The sequence below is a fragment of the Podarcis cretensis genome (genome assembly GCF_951804945.1).
Source record: "Podarcis cretensis genome assembly, chromosome: 13".
Taxonomy (NCBI): domain Eukaryota; kingdom Metazoa; phylum Chordata; class Lepidosauria; order Squamata; family Lacertidae; genus Podarcis; species Podarcis cretensis.
In genome coordinates this window covers 12,483,509-12,508,503 of record NC_137182.1, presented here as the reverse complement: position 1 = coordinate 12,508,503, position 24,995 = coordinate 12,483,509, and the positions used below count along the sequence as shown (strand labels likewise).

General features: G+C 47.6%; 1 protein-coding gene across 1 annotated transcript in view; it reads right to left on the bottom strand.

Moving 5' to 3' along the window:
- Positions 1-266: 266 nt before the first annotated feature.
- Positions 267-24,995, bottom strand: part of MRC2 (mannose receptor C-type 2) — an 81,541-nt gene continuing 56,812 nt past the window's right edge. The window contains exons 15-30 of the mRNA XM_079949263.1: positions 24,429-24,567; positions 23,455-23,490; positions 22,396-22,556; positions 19,158-19,225; positions 18,947-19,047; positions 17,532-17,671; positions 16,006-16,111; positions 14,865-15,028; positions 13,129-13,237; positions 11,622-11,860; positions 10,109-10,277; positions 9,846-9,995; positions 8,559-8,678; positions 7,321-7,500; positions 5,971-5,997; positions 267-3,321 (exon numbers count right to left, since the gene is read on the bottom strand). Of these exons, the coding sequence (XP_079805389.1) occupies positions 3,101-3,321; positions 5,971-5,997; positions 7,321-7,500; positions 8,559-8,678; positions 9,846-9,995; positions 10,109-10,277; positions 11,622-11,860; positions 13,129-13,237; positions 14,865-15,028; positions 16,006-16,111; positions 17,532-17,671; positions 18,947-19,047; positions 19,158-19,225; positions 22,396-22,556; positions 23,455-23,490; positions 24,429-24,567 (2,130 nt within the window). The 3' untranslated portion in view covers positions 267-3,100. The remainder of the gene's footprint in view (positions 3,322-5,970; positions 5,998-7,320; positions 7,501-8,558; positions 8,679-9,845; positions 9,996-10,108; positions 10,278-11,621; positions 11,861-13,128; positions 13,238-14,864; positions 15,029-16,005; positions 16,112-17,531; positions 17,672-18,946; positions 19,048-19,157; positions 19,226-22,395; positions 22,557-23,454; positions 23,491-24,428; positions 24,568-24,995) is intronic.

The following is a 24,995-nucleotide window of genomic DNA, read 5'->3' as shown; positions in this document are numbered from 1 at the left end:
AATTGGGCTGAGCCCACATTTTGCTCATCTCAAAAGACTGCAAGACTGACGTTCTCGAAATTCATCTTAAGTCCAAATATAGCCACTGAAGAGGAATTTCTGCCATTACCAATCTTGGGATCAATCAGAGTTGAATTTTTGCAACTTTAATTAAAATGACGCACTGCACAGTGAATGGTAAATTCTGAGAAAGCAAGAAATGGGGCAAAATAGATTTTTGGCTTCTTGCGACTACTGAAAACCATGGAAGAAGATGAAGAGTCTGCTTTTGCTGAAACGGATGGGGAAATGAAGCTTTATTCCAAGATTCTAGAAGGCTTTTTTTTTTTTTTAAAGCAAAAGTAATTACTTTAAAAGTTGCCAGTTTCTTTTCCAGCACCTTTTCACATTATTCAGAAGGGTGATATGAAATGCATTTAATCTGAGGCATTTTTCCAGTAATTGCAGACAGACAAACAAACAAACAAACAAAGAAGCAAACTTCTCATTATTTTGGGATATACCTCTTCCCTCCTTGTACGGAGCGCAATGATAGTTGTCTGGTTGTGTTTTATTCACCTTGAAAGCAGAGAGGGGAATAACATGGTCAAGACTGTTGTTAAGGGGTGGCTATGGTACTGTCATAATTACTGAGGGAGAGTCTGAGGGAATAGCAGCAGCATACACATCTGAGAAGAGCCTTCCCTCCTTTCAGGCCTGCTATTGCACTTAATTCCTGAATATATATTGACCGGCAGGCTTGCCTTCTTGGCAGAAGGCATTTCCATGACAATTCCTTTGTCAAAACGTTGAAGAAGTGCTCATACCGCACATCAACATTCTTGGGGCAGAAGCTTTGGTTTCAGAGAATATCCATTTCAGTGAACATGGATACTGAGTTCTCATGCCTGCACCATTTTCACGTCTGCATTGGAATCCTCTGTTCAATATTGCTGCAAAAGGGTTACTGCTTCATTTGTAAAATGAGAGGTTCCCAGCACCCGAGCCCAGAAATTGGCCTTTTGCCTGGGAGCTTACCGTAATTGCCCAGACACACAAGGCTGGCCTGTGGCTACTTATGAGAGAGATGAAGGCACACTACGTATTACCGAAGGCATTGTTATTTCACACATCTCACGGTGGAGTCCAGGGCAAAGTCATTCAAATTCAGCCCTCAAAAACGATCCCCTGAGCAGAGAAGTTGTTTAGCATTAGCCATAAACCAATATGTGTGAACATCTTTATCTAAATCAAAAGATGCCCAGGAAACAAGCAGCAGTCATCAAGGGAAAAGGAACTGGAAAACCTAAGATTGTCTCAGAAACTCTCCATACCATGGCCTGGTATGGCAGCTTCCAGGTACCTAAAGATTAAAGAGACAAAGGTAAACATTTTTATGAACACTTAATATCCAGCTTAAGTGAAAATTACCAGATTTTTTTTATATATACAACAATTCTCATAATTATTTGAGTAGCAGAAAAGAACTATTCTCCCCTTATCATCTTTAGCACAGCCACTGTTTAAAAGTTATTTAGTTGGAAGCAAAGGATAAAACGACAATCACAGCATCCCGTTCAATTTTTTTTTCTTAATTCCACATTTCTTTCACCCAAGGTCTCTCACTAGCTCCTAGCATATGGTATTCAAACCCAAGTTGTATACTTATTCTGGAAGCAAGAAAACTTTAGTGTCCTGTTGCATTGCTTAGAATGATTGAGAATTAAGTGGGAAAGGGGGGAATTGTAGAACCTTTGGCCATCACATCTTCACACAAAATACCCCCAAAAGAGGGTATAATTGTCAAACATGCACTTTGATACAGTATAAAATGAGAAGTATCAGAAAACAAGTTGTCTATACCTCTTATCCAGCAAGGCAACAACAAAATTAAAATTAAAAAGAAGTGCCAGTATATTAGTTTTCCACTCAAGAAATGCTGTTGTTCCGAGGACCTTTCTGCAAAAAAAACCCCCTGTTTTCTGCAATAAATATGCATTTGTTTCCCATTTTAAGTTCAGGGCAGTGTTTCTGTTGCAGATACAATGCATTTTCTTTAAGTGCTCAGACCGCAACATTTTGTTCTTGGGGGGGGGGGGGGAGAAAGCAGGCCTTGCCTCGGGTGGACAACTCATGCTCATTGTTCCTGTTCAAAATGCAGATGTCTCAGCCCCACACTTGACCTACTCGATGCATTGTTTCGTTTTGTGATCAGTGGTTAAAGGACACAACCCCCAGGACCATTTAGCGAACTCCCCACCACCACCACTTGTTTGTAGAAGGGCTGATAATGATGTTCAATTCTTTGATGGCTTATGAGTTTTGCAAGGAAGTGCCTATGTAGCCGGAGTCATTGTTAAAAGAGGCAGAGGCAAATAGCAACGTTCCTGTCTTCCTCACCACCCCCAAGCACACACCCGTTACTCATTTGTCACCAAGAGGCCATTCTGAAGCTGCGAAAACGCTTGTGGCACCACTTTCAGTCGTTTTCGCAGAAAGGCCCTCTATACAGCAACAGAATTCAACAGCAGAATGGTTGCTATGGCAGTGGCACGGCTGGGGAAGCATTTATCTCGGGGTATCTCGGCATCAGAGGAATAGAAGATCGAACCACCGTTATTAGGAATTCAAGGGCCCATCACTCTTTTAACTATCCACATGGCTTCAAGAAGTAATCCAAAATAAGAAAGGCGTGTTCTTACCAAGAAGAACACGAGGAAACCCTGCAAGCCCTTCCCTGTTTTAATATTAGAACCAGGAAGAATTAATGCTTGCATTTTCATTCTCTAAGGAAATGTGGAGAAGACACTGCAGAGACTGGAGCATCCAAAATGAGGTTTTCTAACTCTCTCTCTCTCTCCAGCAAATGAACCACCTTCCCTTTTCTCCCATGGCTCCTCTTTGAGAAGGGCAGACGTACAAGGCCAGGGTTGAATTTCTTCTAGTGTCACATACAAATGGGACTTTTTTTTTTAGTATTTCTCCACATCTCCTTAGCAGTTCACAGTCCTCTATCTTTTGACCCTGCTGTTGCCCTATGCTGTCCTCGGGGGCTTGCTGTTGAGATGGCATGTTATGACAGGTCCCTCCCTCCCCCCACCCCGGCTCGCCAATTCCCCCACTAGTCTTGCTGTTCATTCATCTCCATATCAGACACCAGAATGTTCTTCTCTGCAGATTCACTGGGGTTGGTGTTGGTACGGCTGTAACGGGCACTCTCAAACGCCCCTCGCTCTGAGGTCCTCCGGCGCTTGTACAGATAGATAGCAACTGCTATCAGGGCACACAGTGCTAGGGAGGAGAGGATAACCACCGCGATGGCCTTTGTGTTCTCCAGGAAAGCTGCAAAAGAGAGGGAAGAAGGGTCAGAAGGGAAGGAGACCCGTTTTTGTGGAAGAGCGAAGGGGAGATTTTGTGCACAGAACTGGCCAGGGTTAGTTTCAGTTTGCTTAGCGGGATGCGGAATTTTGAGCAGACACATCGAAATGAGGAAACTCTTGCCATTTGGGTTTCAAAAGGAGAAAATCTCCTTAAATCTCCACCTAACATCTCTCTGCCGTCTATATATAAGGGTCTGGTGACTTCTGTTTCAAGTATCTGAAGAAGTGTGCATGCACACGAAAGCTCATACCAATAATTAACTTAATTGGTCTCTAAGGTGCTACTGGAAGGAATTTTTAAATTAAATTAAATTTATTTTATTTAGACTACGGCAGACCAACACGGCTACCTGCCTGTAACAATCTCTCTGCCAGAGCGGCAACTTTTGCACAGATCTGTCTGTGCTAAAAACAGCCCCTTTGTGTGCCAAAGCACCAAATTCCGGGGTGAATATTATAAACAGATGTGTTAAATTCGGTTTGCAGAATGTATTCAGCTTCTCTAACCATGAGAGAGGAGTAAGAAAGTATGCAGAGCACTGAAGTGCCACCCACTCGCTACTAGAAGCTCTGCTCATTCCTCCATCTAAATTGTTGCTTGCTACCCTGCACTCCTTTGGGAGGAAAAAAAGGATGAATAAAATAAACTAGGTCCCCAGTTACCTAACAGTTCAGTTTAAATGTAAACAGAGTCCCTTGGCATGATGAACTCTGCTCAAGATACAAGTTCTATAAATATGAGAAAGCATGGATAGCTCAGTTGGTTAGAGCGTGGTGCTGATAATTCCAAAGTTGCAGGTTCCATCCCCGTATGGGACAGCTGCGTATTCCTGCATTGCTAGATGATCCTCAGGGTCTTTTCCAACTCTGATTCTATGATACTCAGTACACCCAGAGGCATAGCTAGGCTCCCTTGCGCCCTTGGCCAGGAGCTGCCTTTGCACCCCTCCCTGTCCCTGGCACCCTTGACAACTCCAAGTCAGGGTAGAGAGATGCATATTTTTGCACCCCCTTGGGCCTGCATCCTTGACAGGGTCCAACCTGACCAACCCCTAGGATGGAGCAACATCACCAATTGCCTATGCAAAACCACTGAGGTTTTGAGAACATACCGTTCAAGTATTTGCAGAGTCTTAAGAGCGGTTGGGACTTCCCAAAGGGCATGCTTATAAATCTAAGATGGGCTGGCTCCTCCCTTGTCAGTTGAAATATACACGGAGTCGAGTGTGGATTTCATGCTCTTTATTCAGCTCATAGTAGCGAGGAATGGAAGTTCCCCCCAAAACGTCTGCTTTATATACATTATTTACACAATGGGCCCCACGTGATTGGCGAATTCCGGGATTCTCCTGTAGGCCAATCAGGTTGCGGATTCACTTCCACCTGGAGCTGGATTGGGTGGCTCCTGCGGACCAATCAGACTGCTGCATTCTGGATCCTATTGTTCTAGGACCAATCAGACTGCTGCATTTTGGATCCTGTTCAACTCAGTAGATAACAGCAGTTTACCTTGTTTTTTAAACAAAAGGCAGATCCAAGTTCTACCTTGGAGAGGAGGTAGCAGAGGGCCCTGGCAGAATGTCCCTTAGTAGCAAACAGCATACTACAGGCCCTTTTCAGACAATGAATTATGGTGCTGCATTACAGGCCCCCCAATTTCCCTGGTGGGGATTCCTGGTGGGAACTGCTGCCATGGGGTGGCCCATTAGGACCCTTCGACCATGGGTTTCCCCTCCCGCTTCAGGTAAGGGAGAGAGTTGGCAGAGGGCAGGTTGTGCTCCAAGCACAAATGAGGAGAGAGGCTGTTTGAGGTAATAATAATAATAATAAATTTTATTTATACCCCGCTCTCCCCAGCCAAGACCGGGCTCAGGGCGGCTAACACCAGGTATAAAAACAATTGATTAAAATACAACTTAAAAACAAGATTAAAATACAACATTAAGATGCAGCCTCATTTCAGAAGAAACTCAAATCAAAAACTTTGGGGGGATGAAAACGCCAAATCTTCACCAAGGCCAACTATCCAGACTGGTCCTACGTGGGCCAGAAAAAAGCCAGGGAAGTCCCCAAATAGGCATTCCATCACAGAAGGAGAAAGGAAAAAGGAAAGAGGGGGAGGGGATCAAGTTGATTCCAAGCCAAAGGCCAGGTGGAACAACTCTGTCTTACAGGCCCTGCGGAAAGAAATCAGATCTCGCAGGGCCCTGGTCTCTTGAGACAGAGCGTTCCACCAGGCCGGAGCCAGAGTAGAAAAGACCCTGGCTCTGGTTAAGGCTAATCTAACTTCCTTAGGGCCCGGGACCTCTAGGGTGTTGCTATTTATGGACCTTAGGTCCTCCGCAGGGCATACCAGGAGAGGCGGTCCCACAGGTACAAGGGTCCCAGGCCTGTCCAATTCACTTGTGCCCAGTCATTGCAACTGAAGGAGGTCCAGCTTTCCTGTTTCAAATTCTCACCACCTTCTACAGTGCAAAAGGCACAAGACTCTGGTTTTACAACCAGTTTAGCAGACTGGGAGTCCATCTGTTTCAGGACTGGTGTTCAAAGAAGGCAAAGCCAAGCTCACCTACAAGGAGACACGGCAACCAGTTTCCAGTTTGGTACATACCTGATCTGGAGAGGCTGCTTTCTTCCGCTGCCATGGAAAGAGAACCCAGCCAGTGGCAGGAGGAAGAGAGAGAGAGAGAGAGAGAGAGAGAGAGAGAGAAAGAAAAAAGAAAGACAGAAAGAGGGTGTCATTAATTTGCCTGTTCCTAGTCCTGTTTCATATGTTGCTTGAAAAGAGCCCTTCAGAGCTGCTCAAAACATTCCATAGCAACCACCTCCATGCTTTGATGTTGCATTCCTTTGACTTTCATTAGCTACATTTCCCTTTCAACCCTAAAAATAACGATAAAAGTAATAATATATCCTCTCTTTCAATTGCAACCACACTTGTCCCCTTGTCCACTGGTAGAGCAACCCTACTTTCTAGCTGTTTTTGTCCTTCATTTTTCTCCATAAAGTAACATTAATCAAACGTATTAAGAGTAATATCTTTACTGAACCAATTTAGGAATGATTAAGAGTATGCACTCCTTTCAGCCTTCACAGAACTCTTCATTAGACAGAATGGAAAAGATTAGATTAGACAAGTCAACCAGTTCCCTCTCTTATCTACTTGAAAGCCGCCTCGCTTTTCGCTAGCTGATGAAGAGTTTCATGAACCCATAGAACTCTGTAGATTCCCACAGTGGCCTTAGCTGACCCAAGAAACAATTTCATTCTATCTCAAGTTTTGGGACAACCAAGGCCGTCTGCAGAGGACAATCCATGTCTAACATATTCTGTTTAAACCACCCAGCGTCCAAGAGGGCCAGGTTCCCAAAGAGCACACTGGCTGTCTTTGGTCAAGACTGTTTCTCTTTAAATTATCAGCATTATCCAAAAACCACCACAACAACAGTGGACTAGAAAAAGTCTCAATGCATGAAGATATATACAGGATTCTATACTTAAACAAAAGAGAAGTAACGTCAATTTCTTGCAGTCTCTCTGAGCCACCGGAACCAACCTCACTGGCTGCTGATCATGTGTGATTTACTGCAACTGGTCCTTACAATGTGCAGTGGTACCTCAGGTTGCGAACGGGATCCATTCCGGAGCCCCGTTCGCAACATGAGCAGAACGCAACCTGCGTCTGGCGATTCGCCGTTTCTGCACATGCGCGCGACGTCATTTTGAGCGTCTGCACATGCGCGAGCAGCGAAACCCAGAAGTAACCCTTTCCGGTACTTCCAGGTCTCCGCGGGATACAACCTGAAAAGACGTAACCTGAACCGAACGTAACAAGATGGGGACCCATTAATAAACCCCAGCGAACAACTGCTCTCATTCCCCGATGCTGAAGTCTGACCCATGCCCATTAGAAGCCTCGCCCCACATTTTAGCTCCAAGGCCTTCAAAACCACCCGCTTACCTCGGGCTGTCTTGCAGATGACTCCCATGGTGACGTTGGAGCAGGAGCCCAAGTGCCACACCCCATTGCTGCTCTGGATCCAGTAGCAGCTGTTTTGGCTGAGCATGCTCGGTCCCGTGTCATCCTGCCCCCAGTTAGAATAGTTCACCGCCATGTTGTCATGCCAGACAAGTGTGCCCCCTGCAGAGGAAGGAGAAACATGCTGTGGGGTGGCAGAAGAGGGAGAGAGAGAGGGAGAGGGAGGGAGCACCACTGCTGGACGGCAGAAAAGGATGAAAAAATCCTTTTCTGAAAGAGGAAACAAGTTCCACGGATTACAGTGTAGTCTGCTGGGCAAAAATGGCTGGGTATAAGCCACCTAAAGGGACGTGGGTGGTGCTGTGGTCTAAACCACTGAGCCTCTCGGGCTTGCTGATCAGAAGGTCGGCAGTTCGAATCTCTGCGACAGAGTGAGCTCCCGTTGCTCGGTCCCTGCTCCTGCCAACCTAGCAGTTCAAAAGCACGCCCAAAAGTGCAAGTAGATAAATAGGTACCGCTCCAGCAGGGAGGTAAACGGTGTTTCTGTGCGCTGCTCTGGTTTTGGTGTTCCGTTGTGCCAGAAGCAGCTTAGTCATGCTGGTCACATGACCTGGAAAGCTGTCTGCGGACAAACGCCATCTCCCTCAGCTGGTAAAGTGAGATGAGTGCCGCAACCCCCGAGTTGTCTTAAACTGGACTTAACTGTCAGGGGTCCTTTACCTTTTTTATAAGCCACCTATCTATGTTTAGAAATGCTTTTAAATAAATATGACTGCACATTTCCCCCATTTATCACTGCTTCCATTTCCCTCTCCTCTCCTCCTGCCATTCCCCCTGGGTGCAGATTATAGACTTTAAATGTCCTTTTATGCATAGGAATCAAACTGGCCAAGATCCATATGTGGGGTAACTGATAAACTGGACTGCTCCTCAGTCTCAGTCAGGCATAGGCAAACTTGGCCCTCCAGATGTTTTGGGACTACAACTCCCATCATCCCTAGCTACCAGGACCAGTGGTCAGGGATGATGGGAATTATAGTCTCAAAACATCTGGAGGGCTGAGTTTGCCTATGCCTGGTCTCAGTTCATGTATTAACGCCACCCTTCAGGTATCGCCCCAAACTCTCCCTCCTCACTGCTCTTCATTTCCTATGACGATAACATGCTGTTAACTACGTACCAATCAATCAATCAATCAATCAAGACATTGCCAGCCTTACCTTTGGGGTTAAAGGCCATCCCCAGCCAAGCTCCTTTGGATTGGCTCTCATAAGCCTGAAGATGCTCCCACACGAATAGGTTCTCGATCTCGTCTAGGATGGACAGCACTGTACCTCCAACTGTGGGGGAAGCGGGAGATGATGGAACAGGAGAAGAAACAGATGCACAAGCCTGAAAGTTTTACTGGGCAAGAAGAGCACAGCCGAGAGGCTCTCGCACTGTGCATTTTCTGAACGACACCCTCGTCCACATGAAGGAAGCTCAAATTTTGTCACCAGAATAAAAAAAAGATATGCAAATTAAGCACCCCTTTTCATATATTCATTTGATCTGTAAGGTGAGCCAATATTACTGTCCCTCATGTTGGGAGAAAGGATGCTGTTTCTGTGAGAGGTGGGATTTGACGCAGGTAATTCTTATTCATTCCTCAATCTCTTATACACTGCGGACAAACTTCCCATGAAAAGCTTGCCAAAAACACTCATATTCAGGATACTGAGTTTGGTTGACAGAATCACAGGTGCCTGCATGTTACTTGCCTGAAGGCCGCAAAAGTTTTCCCTACATAGCTCCTGTAGCAAAACCTTCTAACCAAAGAGGACCCTTAAATGGGCAGAATAATCCCTGCCCCAGTAAAAGCTCTTCTGATTGCCTTATTGCCAAACAACTGCACTTTGTTTGCTCTCCCCTCGAGCACTGGCTCTGCAGGAGAAAGAAAAGGGGAAAAACGACAGTCTACAGACTCTTAGAGTTAGCAGTTCTCTGACTTTCTAGGGAGAAAGGTGCCAGGGCTTTAGAAGAGAATGTCTGCAGCAACTGGGATTTCTACAGAAACGCATCGCCAACAGCATGTGCACACCGTTCTGTACTAAAACAGGCACAAAGTAGGGGTGAGCAGATTCCTTCAGTTCTGGTATTTGGTTATTACTCTGATGTTCCATTGTTGTCGTGTGTTGTCCTCCGGGAATTGTTTGTGTGTGCTAAATATAAAGAGATGAGTGAATTAATGACTTTGCTTTCTAAAAATTATTGTCCCACCTACAAGAACTTCTCAACAGTCCCAAGTGGAGGAATAGGCAGGTAGATGCCACTGAATAAAACCTCCAGCAATGCGCTTCCAAGACAAATGCTGGCGTGTGCTTTAGGCACAAGGAAGGAGGAAAGAAACCAAACACAAAGAAAAAAGCCAGAGCAAAAGAAAACATGACTTTGCGCCGGAAGCCATGTTCTAGGGCATGAGAACTGGAGCATGGTTGTTCCCTCTGAACTTCTTAGAAGCGCTTTACCTTTCTCACATCTCTTCTTAGCTTCTTTCTGGCCCAGCACGACTTCCATGTGGAAGGCATAGCAGTGATTCCGGAAGGGGATCCAGGAAGAATCTTCCACAGATTTTGGGCAGCTCCCATTGTACCTCCACTTGTGCGGGGGAAGGGCCCCTGAAAGGGATCAGCTGGTTAGAAGGAATGTCTGGGCCTTTTCTCCATTCAGGCTCAGGGCTGACTAGAGCATCCCCTCCTGCCCCGGCTGAGTTCTCTCCCAAATACAGCACCTGTGCTCATTTTGCAGATGGCCCCTTGAAGCTTGGTGTCACAGCCGGCGGTCCTCCAGGTCCCATCTACATCCATGTATGCGCACCCCACAAGCTGCTGCGGTTCTCCAGCTCGCCAGTTTGTGTAGGAAAGGCTCTCTTCTGTGAACCACGTGTAGCTTCGCCTCCCCTAAAAGCAACCCAGTAAACCAATAAAAGATCTGCCAAGTCGGACCAGACGGAATAAGATGTCTGAGGGGGGAGCTTGTAACTGGGACTGGATGGAGATAAAATCCAAGTGGTCAGGAGGGTGCACTTGTAAGGCTTGTGAAATATTCTGGATTTGTTCGATACCGTGTCCTACACGGGTAGTTCATCTTAAGATGTTTCAGGAGTAGGATCCAGCTCTGAAAGCACCCCTTTTCCAGTGACTCATGCCTTACACTTGGTCCCACCTCGCCACTCTTGGTGTCAGGCCATGGGGAATCCTATCCCTCCCACGATGGCAGCCAAGAAGCTAATACGCAATAAAAGTTCTTACCAAGTAATTTATTCAATAGTCACAGAGAGAGACCAAGGAATGCGGTCTCCCCTAGATAATGGCGTTGCTCCAAGTAAAGTCCCACCCGCTACGTCTCTCCTATTCTACTTCACCCCTGTGTCGACTAATCTGAGCTTTCTGCCTCTGAGCCTTTTTGTTCTTCTACCCTCAATGCTCGTCTGGTCCTGGGAGAGGGGGGTCAGGAATGCTTTCCAAAGACACTGAGTCTGTCAGCTGTCTCTCCCCTGGTGCTGCTTCTTCTACCTGCTGCTCCCCCAATATTTCCCATCTTCTCCCCTCTGCAGCCTCTGAACTGTGACCTTCTGCAAACCACTGTTGTAAATCTATACAATGGTACCTCTAGAGACGAACAGGATGCGTTCCAGAGCCCCGTTCGCATCTAGAGGTAAACGTAACTAGCAACGGCACATCTGCGCGCATCGCTTTTTGCCGCTTCTGCACATGACATCATTTTGAGCGTCTGTGCATGCGGCGAAACCCGGAAGTAACGCACTCCGTTACTTCCGGGTTGCCGCGGAGCTCAACTCGAACGCGCTCAACTCGAAGCGTATTTAACCCGAGGTATGACTGTAGTGTCCTTCTGTTCTCGGAAAGGTTCAGGGGAAGGGAGGGTGCGGTCCCCACCTTTCCTCCTCAGTCCAGTCCCTGACACTTGAGCTCCCATCCAGGAGGTGTGCATTGTAGGTCATTTGACCTCTATAGCTCTGGCTACTGGCTCTAGCGACTGTGCCACTCCCAACTCTGATCCCCACTTGTCCACCAGTACTGGCCCAAGACACTTTGCCGCCTGAAGCAGAGCCCAAAAGCCTACTAGGGCTAACAGTGGTCTTGCTATACCACTTGGACGCTGATGCCTGCCTTCATCTAGTAGCGCTGTCTGAAGCAGAAGCACCACCCCGGCAAACGGCAGGGCCGGCCCTGCTTCCCTTGCTCTTGCCGCTCTGTCTTAGCCAGCCCCCCTGGCTGCCTTACCTCCTCTTTGGACAAGCCAATCCAGAGCGGGGTCTGCAGGCTGCTCACTGCTTGGGTGAGGAAAGCCTGAGTGTACGGCTCCGTCATGCTCGCCAGGCTTGTATTGAGGCTCTCGCACAAGAGCATGGCTTCCTGCCACCTGAGAGGCTTCTGCAGGATGCGGTAAGTGCTGTTGAAGTACGAGAGGGTGGAGTTGGGAGCAGGGGGGAAGGTTGCTGGGGAAGGGCTCAGGGCAGGATCTGGGGGTGGGAGAAAGAAAGAGGACCAGAGATCCTTAGAACTGGAATAATCGTAGCTTGCACTTCCATCCCACCCTGCCCCAGAGCCATTAACGTAGCAGTATTGGTTTGATCGCCGAAGAATTGATGCTTTTGAATTATGGTGCTGGAGGAGACTCTTGAGAGTCCCATGGACTGCAAGAAGATCAAACCTCTCCATTCTTAAGGAAATCAGCCCTGAGTGCTCACTGGAAGGACAGCTCCTGAAGCTGAGGCTCCAATACTTTGGCCACCTCATGAGAAGAGAAGAATCCCTGGAAAAGACCCTGATGTTGGGAAAGATGGAGGGCACAAGGAGAAGGGGACGACAGAGGACGAGATGGTTGGATAGTGTTCTTGAAGCTACCAGCATGAGTTTGACCAAACTGCGGGAGGCAGTGGAAGACAGGAGTGCCTGGCGTGCTCTGGTCCATGGGGTCACAAAGAGTCGGAAACGACTAAACGACTAAACAGCAACAACACTGGTTTAATTCAAAAGCATACTGGAGCTTTTTGAACACCACTCAAATGTCCTTAATAATAATAATAATAATAATAATAATAATAATAATAAATGTTTATTTATATCCCGCCCTCCCCAGCCAAAGCCGGGCTCAGAGCGGCTAACAACAATAAAAGTAACACAGCATTCTAAAATCAATTCATTCTAAAATTAATTCAGAATCAAATTCATGGCAACCGTTGGGCTAGAGTTCTATGAGGATTACCAAAGGAGGGGATCAGACTCTGCCTTGGCCAAAGGCCTGGTGGAACAACTCTGTCTTGCAGGCCCTGTGGAAAGATGTCAAGTCCCGCAGGGCCCTAGTCTCTTGTGACAGAGCGTTCCACCAGATTGGGGACACAGCTGAAAAAGCCCTGGCTCTGGTTGAGGCCAGCCTAACCTCCCTGTGGCCCAGGACCTCCAAGATGTTTTTGTTTGAAGACCGTAAGGTCCTCTGTGGGACATACCAGGAGAGGCGGTCCCGTAGGTACGAGGGTCCTAGGCCGTATAGGGCTTTAAAGGTTAAAACCAGCCCCTTAAACCTGATCCTGTACTCTGCCAGGAGCCAGGTGTGTTCCCTCCCTGCTCTTTCCACCACCAGCCATTTCTCTTTGCGGGAGGTCCGAGAAACAGTGGCACCTTGGATAATTGCCAAGGCACATTAATCCTCCCTGTGCCAGGCACAGCTGCAGCCTGCCTGACCCTTCCCACCCCCCGGTCCCCGCTTGCATCTTTCCTGCACTCTTACCTTTCCTCCTCTGGCAGATGAAGGCATTTTTCTCCTCCAGGCAATTCCTGTCATCCCAGCGGCCAGTGAACTGGGGTGGGATGCCATGCCAAACCACAGCGCAGTTGGTCTGAGAGAGACAGAACCAAGAGCGTCAGTCAGTCACCTGTGCCCCCAGTGGGAAGGCTGTTCACCGCACGCCATCAGCTGGAGCGGCACGCAAGGCTCCATCCCGTCTTGAGGGTATGCAGTTGCAAAATACCTTATTTTTCGCTCCACAAGACACACTTTTTCCCTCTTAAAAACTAAGGGGAAATGTCTGAGCGAATGTGTGGTCCCTGGGGCTGGGAGGGGGACGACGACTGGGCTTCCCCCGCCAGCCCCGCAAGCTCCGGGAGTGGAAGCAAGCCTGCGGGCGACCTTGCCGCCGCTCCCGGACCTGTTCTGGGGGCTGGGGTCGGTGGAAGCTCGGGCTTCCCCCGCCCCAGCCCTACGGCTAAAAAGGAAGCCAAGACAGCAAGCGGGATCCATCCCACTCGTTGTCTTGGCTTCTTTGCTCTTTGGGGCTGGGGGGGGGGGAATAATTTCCCCTCCCTTGATTTCCCCCTCTAAAAACTAGGTGCGTCTGGTGCATCCTATAGAGTGAAAAATACGGTACCTCCACACGCAACAACCCCTCACAACTGTTGCAAACCTGCAGCTGGCGCAGAACGCCGGCACCCAGTTGAGGACAGACACTAAATATTTCTGCAGAACTCACAGGCAACAAGATGTTTCAGAGGCCTCTAGTATGCCATCAAAGGATACTGTCAGCATCCATCTGTCTCAGGAGGCAATGGAGTATGCCTCTGAGGGTGAAATCAAACCGCTGCGTTGGCACCTAAGTGACCTCCCTAGGGTGCAAGCCTGGGCTGTGTGTATGGAGGTCTTGGTGTGGCCCAGGGCGATGTTAGAGGAGGAGGGCTGGCCCATTTGGCATCGCAAAGATTGAGACACGACAAGCACTTCTGCTGTTTGTTTTCCCATGCGCCTCACAGCAACAACAAAAAGCCGGCTACTCAAACTGCTTTAAGAAGCTGCTGAGGGCCGCCGAAGACAGCCTTGAGGGCCACGTGTTGGACCACCCTGATCGAAAAGGTATTGGCATAGGAAACAAAGAGAGGAATAGCTTGGTTGGTTAGAGCAATGGTGATGATAATGCCAAGGTTGCAGGTTCGGTCTCCGGATGGGACAGCTGCATATTCCTGCGTTGCTAGATGATGCTCAGGGTCCCTTTCCAATTCTACAATTCTATGAAACACACAGTAAAGGTAAAGGTAAAGGGACCCCTGACCATAAGGTCAAGTCGTGGATGACTCTGGGGTTGCGGCGCTCATCTCACTTTATTGGCCGAGGGAACCGGCGTACAGCTTCTGGGTCATGCGGCCAGCGTGACTAAGCCACTTCTGGTGAACCAGAGCAGCGCACGGAAACACCATTTACCTTCCCGCTGGAGTGGTACCTATTTATCTACTTGCACTTTGACGTGCTTTCGAACTGCTAGGTTGGCAGGAGCAGGGACTGAACAATGGGAGCTCACCCCGTCGCGGGGATTCGAACTGCCGACCTTCTGATCGGCAAGTCCTAGGCTTTGTGGTTTAACCCACAGTGCCACCCGCACCCCTCTATGAAACACACAGCATCCCCACAAAAAGATGAGGCTCCCCAAAGAGATAGCTACAAAACTAGGTGAGGGGGTCCCCCAGGGTTTGGCTCACCGGGTTCTCACTAGCTGTGGATGCCCCGCTTCCAGAGGGCTCACCAGGACCCCAGTTCACAAAGCTGACAGGCTCCGCTTCCACCCACTGGAACTCCTTCTTTGCATCCTGGAGGCCGATCCACAGGTCAGAGGTCACATTTGGAAGAAGAGTGGTTATAAAAGCTGTAAGTGGGAAGAAGGGCCCGTTACTAGAGGAAGTGAAATGAAGGTGCAAAGCTTTGTTTTCATAGGCCTACAAAGCCAGAGTTCAGTTTTGCCATCAAGTGCCTGCCCTAAAAAAAGACGTCACAGGGCCTCTAACTGCCTCCGAGGTGGGCGAGGGAAAGACAATGCTTATTCAGTGGGTGAGGGAAATACACTCTGTCCTTTCTCAGAGGCACTCTGTTCTCTATTATTCCTTCATTTATTACATGGGTAGGCAAACTTAAGGCCCAGGGGCCGGATCCAGCCCAATCGCCTTCTCAATCCAGCCCATGGACGGTCCGGGAATCAGCGTGTTTTTACATGAGTAGAGTGTGTGCTTTTATTTAAAATGCATCTCTGGGTTATTTGTTCATTCCCCCCCGCCCCCCATATAGTCCGGCCCCCCACAAGGTCTGAGGGACAGTGGACCAGCCCCCTGCTGAAAAGGTTTGCTGACCCCTGATATATTACAATGGTCTGTTCTAATTTTCTTGCAATCACTCCAATAATACGGCGATGGTTTTATTTATACCCCGCCCATCTGGCTGGGCTGCTCCAGCCACTCTGGGCAGCTTCCAGCACATATAAAAACGTAACAAAACGTCAAACATTAAAAACTTCCTGATACAGGGCTGCCTTCAGACGTCTTCCAAAAGTTCTTTAGTTCTTTATCTCCTTGACATCTGAAGGGAGGGCATTCCACAGGGAGGGCGCCACTGCCGAGAAGGCCCTCAAATCAAGGGTCCATTCCAGTCCAGTGTTCAGAACAATAAGTCCACAGACCATCCTTTCACATGTTCAGGCAAATGCCTGAATGATCCTTGGGTTTTCTTCGGCTCATGAAGACACTTGCCTGGGCCAAAAGCGGATCAGTTCCCAGAGGCGAGACGAGGGGAGGCAATGTGTGTGTGTGCATGCACACACACACAGTTGTCTTGTGAACAAAAGGCCCTTACCTTGCTCAACGTAATTGGAGATGGTTGCCAGCACGCCCCCCTGAATCTCACACCTTTGCTTCGCCTCTTGCCAGGTCACCTGTTCTTCGTTGTTAATCCTAAAGCACTGTGTTATAAAATTGACAGAAAAGGAGATTTATAAACAGAAGACATTTCAGGCAAGGTACTTCCCCTCCTGTGAAAAAATAATAATAATAATAATAATAATAATAATAATAATAATAATAATATATTATTTATACCCCGCCCCCCGCTGCCACTCTGGGCGGCTTCCAACAAAATATTAAAATAAAATATTCTATTAAACATTAAAAGCTTCCCTAAACAGGGCTGCCTTCTGATGTCTTCTAAAAGTCTGGTAGTTGTTTTTCTCTTTGACATCTGGTGGGAGGGTGTTCCACAGGGTGGGTGCCACTACTGAGAAGGCCCTCTGCCTGGTTCCCTGTAACTTGGCTTCTCGCAACGAGGGAACCGCCAGAAGGCCCTTGGCACTGGACTTTCACATTTAATTTATTTATTTTCAATTTTATCCCATCCTTTCCTCCCCAAAAGCTCAAGATGGTTCCCCCTCTCTGCAACGATACCATGAAGTAAGAAGGTAAAAAATATCAGGCATTTGAGAGAAGGGGAAATTGAACTACACACAACTGCGCAGACAGACTTGCAATATGAAACAGCTATCTACAGTGGTGCCCTGCAAGACGAATGCCTCGCAAGACGGAAAACCCGCTAGACGAAAGGGTTTTCCGTTTTGGAGGTGCTTCACAAAACGAATTTCCTATGGGCTTGCTTCGCAAGACGAAAATGTCTTGCGAGTTCCTGCGGGTTTTTTCCCCTCCCCCCCTTTTTCTAGGCCGCTAAGCCGCTTATCAGCTGATCCGCTAAGCCGCTTAACAGCTGATCCGCTAAGCCGCTTAACAGCTGATCCGCTAAACCACTTATCAGCTGATCCGCTAAGCCGCTTATCAGCTGATCCGCTAAGCCGCTTATCAGCTGATCCGCTAAGCCGCTTATCAGCTGATCCGCTAAGCCGCTTATCAGCTGATCCGCTAAACCCCTAAGCCGCTAATAGCGCTAATCCGCTAATCCGCTAATAGCGCTAATCTGCTAAGCTGCTAATGGACTTGCTTCACAAGACGAAAAAACCGCAAGACGAAGAGACTCGCGGAACGGATTCTTTTCGTCTTGCGAGGCACCACTGTATCTGAAATCTCACTAAGCTAGGCTGATGGACAGTGATCTGAACCCATGTCTCATCAGTCCTAGATGTGACACACAATATACTACCCTCCACACTCTCATATGTTCACGAACAGGAGGGGGGAAATTAAATGGGTAAGTGGTTTCTGAACCAGGAATGTCCATCAGCCAAACTTCTGCCCTTCTGTATACTCTGCAGGAATTCTTTCCACACCACCACCCGTCCAGTTCAAGGGGGGACCTGGCACACAAACATTCCTGGCAGACTCCCCTCCCCCCTCCCAAGAATGATGGTGCCCGGGGCCAGAGAAAGCAGTTCAAAGTACCTTATTGCCGACAGCATGCCAGCCCTGGGCACAGCTGCCAGGAGCAGGCACCGGCAGGGGTGGCGAGGAGGCTGTGGTAATATTGGTGCGCTTGCAGATGTAAGGCAGAGCGGTGAAACACTTTTGGTCACCCCAGTCCTCTGCAGAAGGAGAGAAAGGAGAATATATGAGAGCAGATTCTATATTTTGCTTGGTTACAATGGCACTCTCAATGTAAGAAACAGCAGCCATCTCAAAGTACAGTGCTACCTTGGGTTACATATGCTTCAGGTTACATACGCTTCAGGTTACAGACTCCGGTAACCCAGAAATAGTGCTTCAGGTTAAGAACTTTGCTTCAGGATGAGAACAGAAATCATGATCCGGCGGTGCGGCAGCAGCAGGAGGCCCCATTAGCTAAAGTGGTGCTTCAGGTTAAGAACAGTTTCAGGTTAAGAACGGACCTCCGGAATGAATAAAGTACTTAACCTGAGGTACCACTGTAAGAAACAGCAGCCATCACAGCCTGTCCCAACATTTTGTATAAAAAAATTCCAACACAGAAAAACCCCAAACCTGCGTCAGGATTCTCTTTGGGGCATAACATTCTTTTATCCAGCTGTCCAATTGTTGTTGTTGTTTTTTAAAATGGTGAGTGTTCATGTACAGTGGTACCTTGGTTCTCGAACTAACTCCGTTCCGGGAGTCCGTCCGACTCCCGAAACAGTTTGAAAACCAAGGCGCGGCTTCTGATTGGCTGCAGGAGCTTCAATCAGAAGCTGCGGAAGCCTTGTCGGATGTTCAGCTTCCAAAAAATGTTCCCAAACCAGATCACTCACTTCCGGGTTTGCGGCGGTCGGGAGCTGATTTGTTCAGGAGCCAAGCCATTCGGGAACCAAGGTACCACTGTATTATAACTCTAAAGACTTGGCAACTGCTTAAAAACAACATCACAATAATAAGTTAGGAAGCCAGTGATCTTAACATTTCCACTGCCTACCCTATACAGTGGTACCTCGGGTTAAGTACTTAATTTGTTCCGGAGGTCCGTTCTTAACCTGAAACTGTTCTTAACCTGAAGCACAATTTTAGCTAATGGGGACTACTGCTACTGCTGCGCCGCCGGAGCACGATTTCTGTTCTCATCCTGAAGCAAAGTTCTTAACCTGAAGCACTATTTCTGGGTTAGCGGAGTCTGTAACCTGAAGCGTGTGTAACCTGAAGCGTATGTAACCCGAGGTACCACTGTATGTTTTCAGGGACATCAGCCAGAAGTTCAGGGTTTGATGGGTGTCTGGAGGGATGGAATATTTTTTAGGAATTATCAGGAGGCTGGTCTGAGCTGATCATAGAGACTGCAAAGGGCCATAGGGGAGAATGTTGATCTGTAAGTTGATTAGGAATATCAGGCCAATGTCTGCATGCCCATTACCCACCTCGGCTAGCAGTCATGTATACACACTTCCGGTCCTTGGTGGTAGGCCGGGGCTTTCCTGGTGCCCATGAGATGAAGTTCAAGACAGAGTAATCAGACCACCTGGAGATGGCAAACAACACATTGGGGAGGTTTCCGCATTTTGAACACAAGCAGGAATTTAAGACACACCAAAAAATGCTTCTAGGACAGAAGACACTTAATAGACTCACCAAAATCGTCCATCATTCTCATAGGTGCTCAGCCCAATCCACCAGTGCTGCTCCTGTCCCCTTGAAAACTGGCCAAAGGAGGAATTAGCAGAAGAAGAAGAGTTTGGATTTGATATCCTGCCTTTCACTCCCCTGCAGGAGTCTCAAAGCGGCTAACAATCTCCTTTCCCTTCCTCCCCCACAACAAACACTCTTGTGAGGTGAGTGGGGCTGAGAGACTTCAGAGAAGTGTGACTGGCCCAAGGTCACCCAGCAGCTGCATGTGGAGGAGCGGAGACGCGAACCCGGTTCCCCAGATTACGAGTCTATTGCTCTTAACCACCACACCACACTGGCTCTCAATTATACGCAATAATGTCAAGGGGGAGAACGAAAAGACTGTCTGAGCCACCTTGATCTTCGGATTGCCTCCCACCAGGCTCTTTTTGTGTGATGATACCAGCATGTAGTCCCCGCACCTTTTGTTTTTGCCTGCGCATAGCAGTCATTTTGTGCTGGCACCCACTGCCTACCCTACAGAATTGCTGCCTAATCACTGCTGTCCATGCATGGGTGACCATAAGGCTGGATCACTAAGGATGCACATTGTGTGAGGCTGCCCTTGGCCCTGGTCTGAAAACTCCAGCTGGTGCAGAATGCAATGGCTATGGGAACACATAGCTGCCAACACGTGACATGACAGGTTCAAGGTCCTTGTATTGATTTAAGGTAAAGGTAAAGGGACCCCTGACCATTAGGTCCAGTCGTGGCTGACTCTGGGATTGCGGCGTTCATCTCGCTTTACTGGCCGAGGGAGCCGGCGTACAGTTCCGGGTCAGCATAACTAAGCCGCTTCTGGAAAACCAGAGCAGCGTACAGAAACACCGTTTACCTTCCCACCGGAGCGGTACCTATTTATCTACTTGCACTGTGATGTGCTTTTGAACCGCTAGGTTGGCAGGAGCTGGGACCGAACAACAGGAGCTCACCCCGTCGCGGGGATTCGAACCGCCGACCTTCTGATCGGCAAGTCCTAGGCTCTGTGGTTTAACCCACAGTGCCACCCGTGTCCCAGACTTGTAGGTCCAGGGTACTGCAGGGGACACCCAAACACCTTCTAAAATTATTATTATTTAAAGCCCTAAACAGCCTCAGCCCTGTATACCTGAAGGAGCATCTCCACCCCCATTGTTCAGCCCCGACACTGAGGTCCAACGCCAAGGGCCTTCTGGCGGTTCCCTTCCTGAGAGAAGTGAGGTTACAGGGAACCAGGCAGAGGGGCCTTCTCGGTAGTGGCGCCCACCCTGTGGAACGCCCTCAAGGAAATAAACTATCTGACTTATAGAAGACATCTGAAGGCAGCCCTGTTTAGGGAAGTTTTTAATGTCTGATGTTTTACTGTATTTTTAATATTTTGTTGGAAAGCACTTAAGAGTGGCTGGGCAAACCCCTCAAGATGGGCGGGGTAAAATTATTATTATTATTATTATTATTATTATTATTTCCCAGCTCAATCACTGAAGTCATCTGTAGTTGTCCCATGAGTTGGTGAGGCTCATCTGATTATCAAACTGATACCAAAACTGATACCAAACTGATTCAGCATGCACCTTCTATGTTAACTGTCCAATGTTTGCTGGGAAGTTTTCTTTGCCGCCCAGCTTATGGAGACTATTAAGTATCCATAATAGCTGATTATCCATTTTAATTTTTATTTCCGTTCTTACTGTATTTAATTATAAAGAGCTTTGAAACTTTTAACTAAATTGTAACAGACAAGTATTTTTATATATCAAATAAAGAAATGAAGAGCACTTGGAATCAGTGGCGTAGCGTGGGGGCTGCAGGGGGGGCCGGCCGCACCGGGCGCAACATCTCCAGAGTCGCCGAAGAGCCTTGGGCGCAGGCTGTAGCAGAGCCCCATGTCTCGTGGAACCGACGAGCTGTGCGCGCGTCCGGACTGAAGGCATCCGGCAGGCAGCGGCTCTCAGCGCTCGCCGCGGTCCCTGCACATCAGGGCCGCGGAGGCCACGCCAGGCAGCCCTTCCTCACAGCCCCGCTGCTGCTGCAGCTGCTGGGCCATGTTGCATTTTCCTCGCCTCTCTGCCCTCCTCCTCCTCCGGGCAAGCAGCGTCGTTTGGGCGGCAGCGCCAGCGGCAACTCGCCTCAGATCACCTGATACGGACCCGCCGCCGCCGCCGTGGCTACCTTACCATAAATACCCCAGCCCAGGCAGCAGCAAGAAGAAGCTGGCATCAGCGGCAGGTTAGGGGGCGCAAATTACTTGCCTTGCCCCGGTTAGGGGGCGCAAATTACTTGCCTTGCCCCGGGGGCTGACAACCCACGCTACGCCGCTCCTTGGAATACAACAATAAAGCTGTGTTTATTGTTATTGTTATTGTTATTATTATTATTGGTTATTGCTGTGTGAAACACTAACTGGGAGAAGAAGATCAGAAGCAGCAGCTCACTATGCCTTTGCTGCAATCTTGAAAAAAAATAATTCTTCAAGCAGGCATTTAACTTGTCTAGTCGATTATGTTATGCTGCTCTTGTGTGTAGAACAATATACATATATTTGTAAACTAAAAGAAATTTCTTTAAAACCCTTGCAATAGCCCTGCGAGCTTCCACTCTATAAAAGGTTGAGAGCATGATGCTGCCTAACTGCAGAAAGGCCAAAATTTAAAATCCCTTCATTGTTTTCTGTATACAGCTCTCATTTTTGTCTGGGAAGGAAATAGCAAGCACCTAGAATCATAGAATCATAGAGTTGGAAGAGACCACAAGGGCCATCGAGTCCAACCCCCTGCCAAGCAGGAAACACCTGAAGGAATTGGGCCAGAAAGGTTTCGATTCTATAAATTAATAGTAGAAACAATGTACCAAGATTTCAAGACCCTTCTGAGGAGAATTTGCTAAGTGAAAAAAATGAAAGATGGCAACCACTTAATAGTAATTTTAACATATTTTTCCATCTATAATGGATTCCCTGACACCCTAATACCCATATTTATACACCAAAAGCACATTCCTTAGACTTCTGTCAGGGAAAATGTATTAAGATTATTGTAAGTTGGAGTCCATCTTGCATTTCTCACCTAGTAAATTTTCCTTAAATCTTTGGGAAGACCCAATTTAGTCTCCACTAATCATCAATGTTCCCTTCCTGCCGGAAGCTCCCTGCCACAACCGGATGAGATTTTAAAAATTGTTTCCTTTTTGCCCAAATCCATTGCCATTCCAGGTGGCTCCCTACCTTCTTCAAGTTCTGACCCAGGAAGTCGAGTTCAGCTTGATTGTGAATTGACACCAGCTCAGCTTGGAACCAAGTGCAGATCCTCTGAGCCTGTACCCAAGTTGAATGATGGTCAAAGAACTTGTACTCAGCATCTTGGTATTTCACCCACTCATTGCTCGCTGTGGAGAAACGGGATGTGTTAAGAGACCCTGGGGAAACTTGGTGCTTTCCAGGTGGAGATTGCTTAAGGCAGCACTCTACCAATCCTTGACAAGACCACCTTGCTGAACCTTAATGGCAAAACCTATTTGGTGTTTCGCAACTTTCGGACTAGTTGCAGGATCTTAGCCAGACTTAGCAGAGTAAACGCAGAATCCACGGAAGCAATTGGTGACTTGGCTGCAGACAGGATAGACGAAGCAAGAACCAGGAACTTGTAGTTAGGTGTTTATTACATACAGTGGACTATTTTACAGGAACAGAACATGGATCTTTTGCTAGCTCTCTCTGATACGACTCACAACTCCTACATTGACACAGAACTCTGAACCTCTGAACTCTGAACACATTCCAGTTAGTAGGCCATTAATTATCACTCCTTTGAGAGAGCTTGACCAATCAGGGAGCCTCTGTTATCACCAGGCAGACTTACTCCTTCAGATTGCCTTCTGGCTGTCTGCCGAACCTTAATTGACTCTGTGTGAGTAGCTGCACGTACACAGTTTCCCAACAAACCTTTCTCAAACTTTTGGGTCCCCAGGTGTTGTTGGACTACAACTCCCATCATCCCTGACCACTGGTCCCGCTAGCTAGGGATGATGGGAGTTGTAGTCCACCTGGGGACCCAAGTTTGAGAAACGCTGCTCTAAAAGCACAATGCCAACAGCACAGTATAACAGAGGCAGGAAGTTGGCACCCTGTTTCCTCTAGCTTGCATGCAGCCAGAAAACACACACATACACACACTTTTTTTGCATCCACAAGTCAAGGAGTACGGGGTGAGGGTGGAGACAGAGCGATCTCTGCACAAAAGAGGCTTTGCCACATGGGATGAGGGGGGCAGAAATATTCACTCACCTTGAACGGTTGTCTCTGGCTCTTTCACATCAGTGCCTATTAAACAACAGCACACGATCAGCAAGTGAGCAAGGGAGATGCGCTGGGCCTGGCCCAGAATTCATTTCAGTTCCTGATTCAGGAAAAAATGCCCCTTCAGGACAGTAAGATATTCCCCCTATCCTTTCTCTACTGCAATCCCTGCTGGTTATGAAAGAGGAACAAGCCTCATCCTTTGTTTATTGGAATGCGGCTACTTGTCTTTATACACATTCAACCATGTATCAAAGAAATAATTAAACATTATTTTTTTAAAAAATAGAAAGGGTTAGATTGTGGGGAGAGGGTGGAAGTCAAACACAGACACCAGAAGGAAGACAGAACGTCCCTGAGAGGTTCAGTAATCTTAGTATGAACTAGTGGAGCTGAGAAACTTTGTTATTCTAAAAATATTAACATACCCATTAAGTAGGGACACCAAGTTATCTTGGGAAGATAATCCTATTTGAGGAACTGACAAGAAACAGATGCACTTAATACAACAATCTTTGTACACCTCACACTCATGTAGAAATTTGCCATGCTCAGGGCAGCTTATAGCGTTTTTTCAAAACAGTAACATTAGTCATGCAATCAATGGCAGCAAAAATAAACAGCAGTAAAAATGAAAGCAGGCACTAAACCCCAATAAAAAAACCCCAAAGAGGTCAGCCACAAAAGAATCCTCAACCTGGCAGGCCAAATGGTATTAAAATTAACTCATAGCACACTGTGGTGACCTATGAAAATATTAAGCTGTAAACAAAACCCTCCTGAAGCCCAGGCAAGGTACTTAACTCCTTTGCTTAATGGACATTATTGAGTTGGCTGAACCTCAAGAATCCTCCTTCAAAATCTCGTGTTTGAAGATACATAGACATGAAAGAGGCGACTGCAAAGTTCTTTACTGTGGCTAACTCTTCCCCTCCCTGCCAACCCATCGCCATCCCAGTCACCTTTGGGCAGTTTGCAGATCCAGTCCAGTTGAGCGTCGCACTGAAGAGGCATCCACTGCAAGGATGCCAAGTCCAGCGCCGCACAATTCCGGATGTCCTCGTCGTCGTGATTGCTGCGGTCAAAGTTATGGTAGGAGAACTGAAGGCAAAAGAAAGATGCGGGAGGGCTAGTTAATGTTTGATGTATTACAGTATTTCAATATTTTTCTGGAAGCCGCCCAGAGTGTCTGGGGAAGCCCAGCCAGATGGGCGGGGCATAAATAAATTATTATTATTATTATTATTATTATTATTATTATTAATCCCTCAATGTCATGCTTAGTCAACTGAAGTCTTAGGTCAGGGGTCAGCAAACTTTTTCAGCAGGGGGCCGGTCTACTGTCCCTCAGACCTTGTCGGGGGCCGGACTATATTTTTTGGGGGGAAATGAACGCATTCCTAGGCCCCACAAATAACCCAGAGATACATTTTAAATAAAATCACATTCTACTCATGTAAAAACACACTGATTCCTGGACCGTCTGTGGGCCGGATTTAGAAGGCGATTGGGCCGGATTTGGCCCCCGG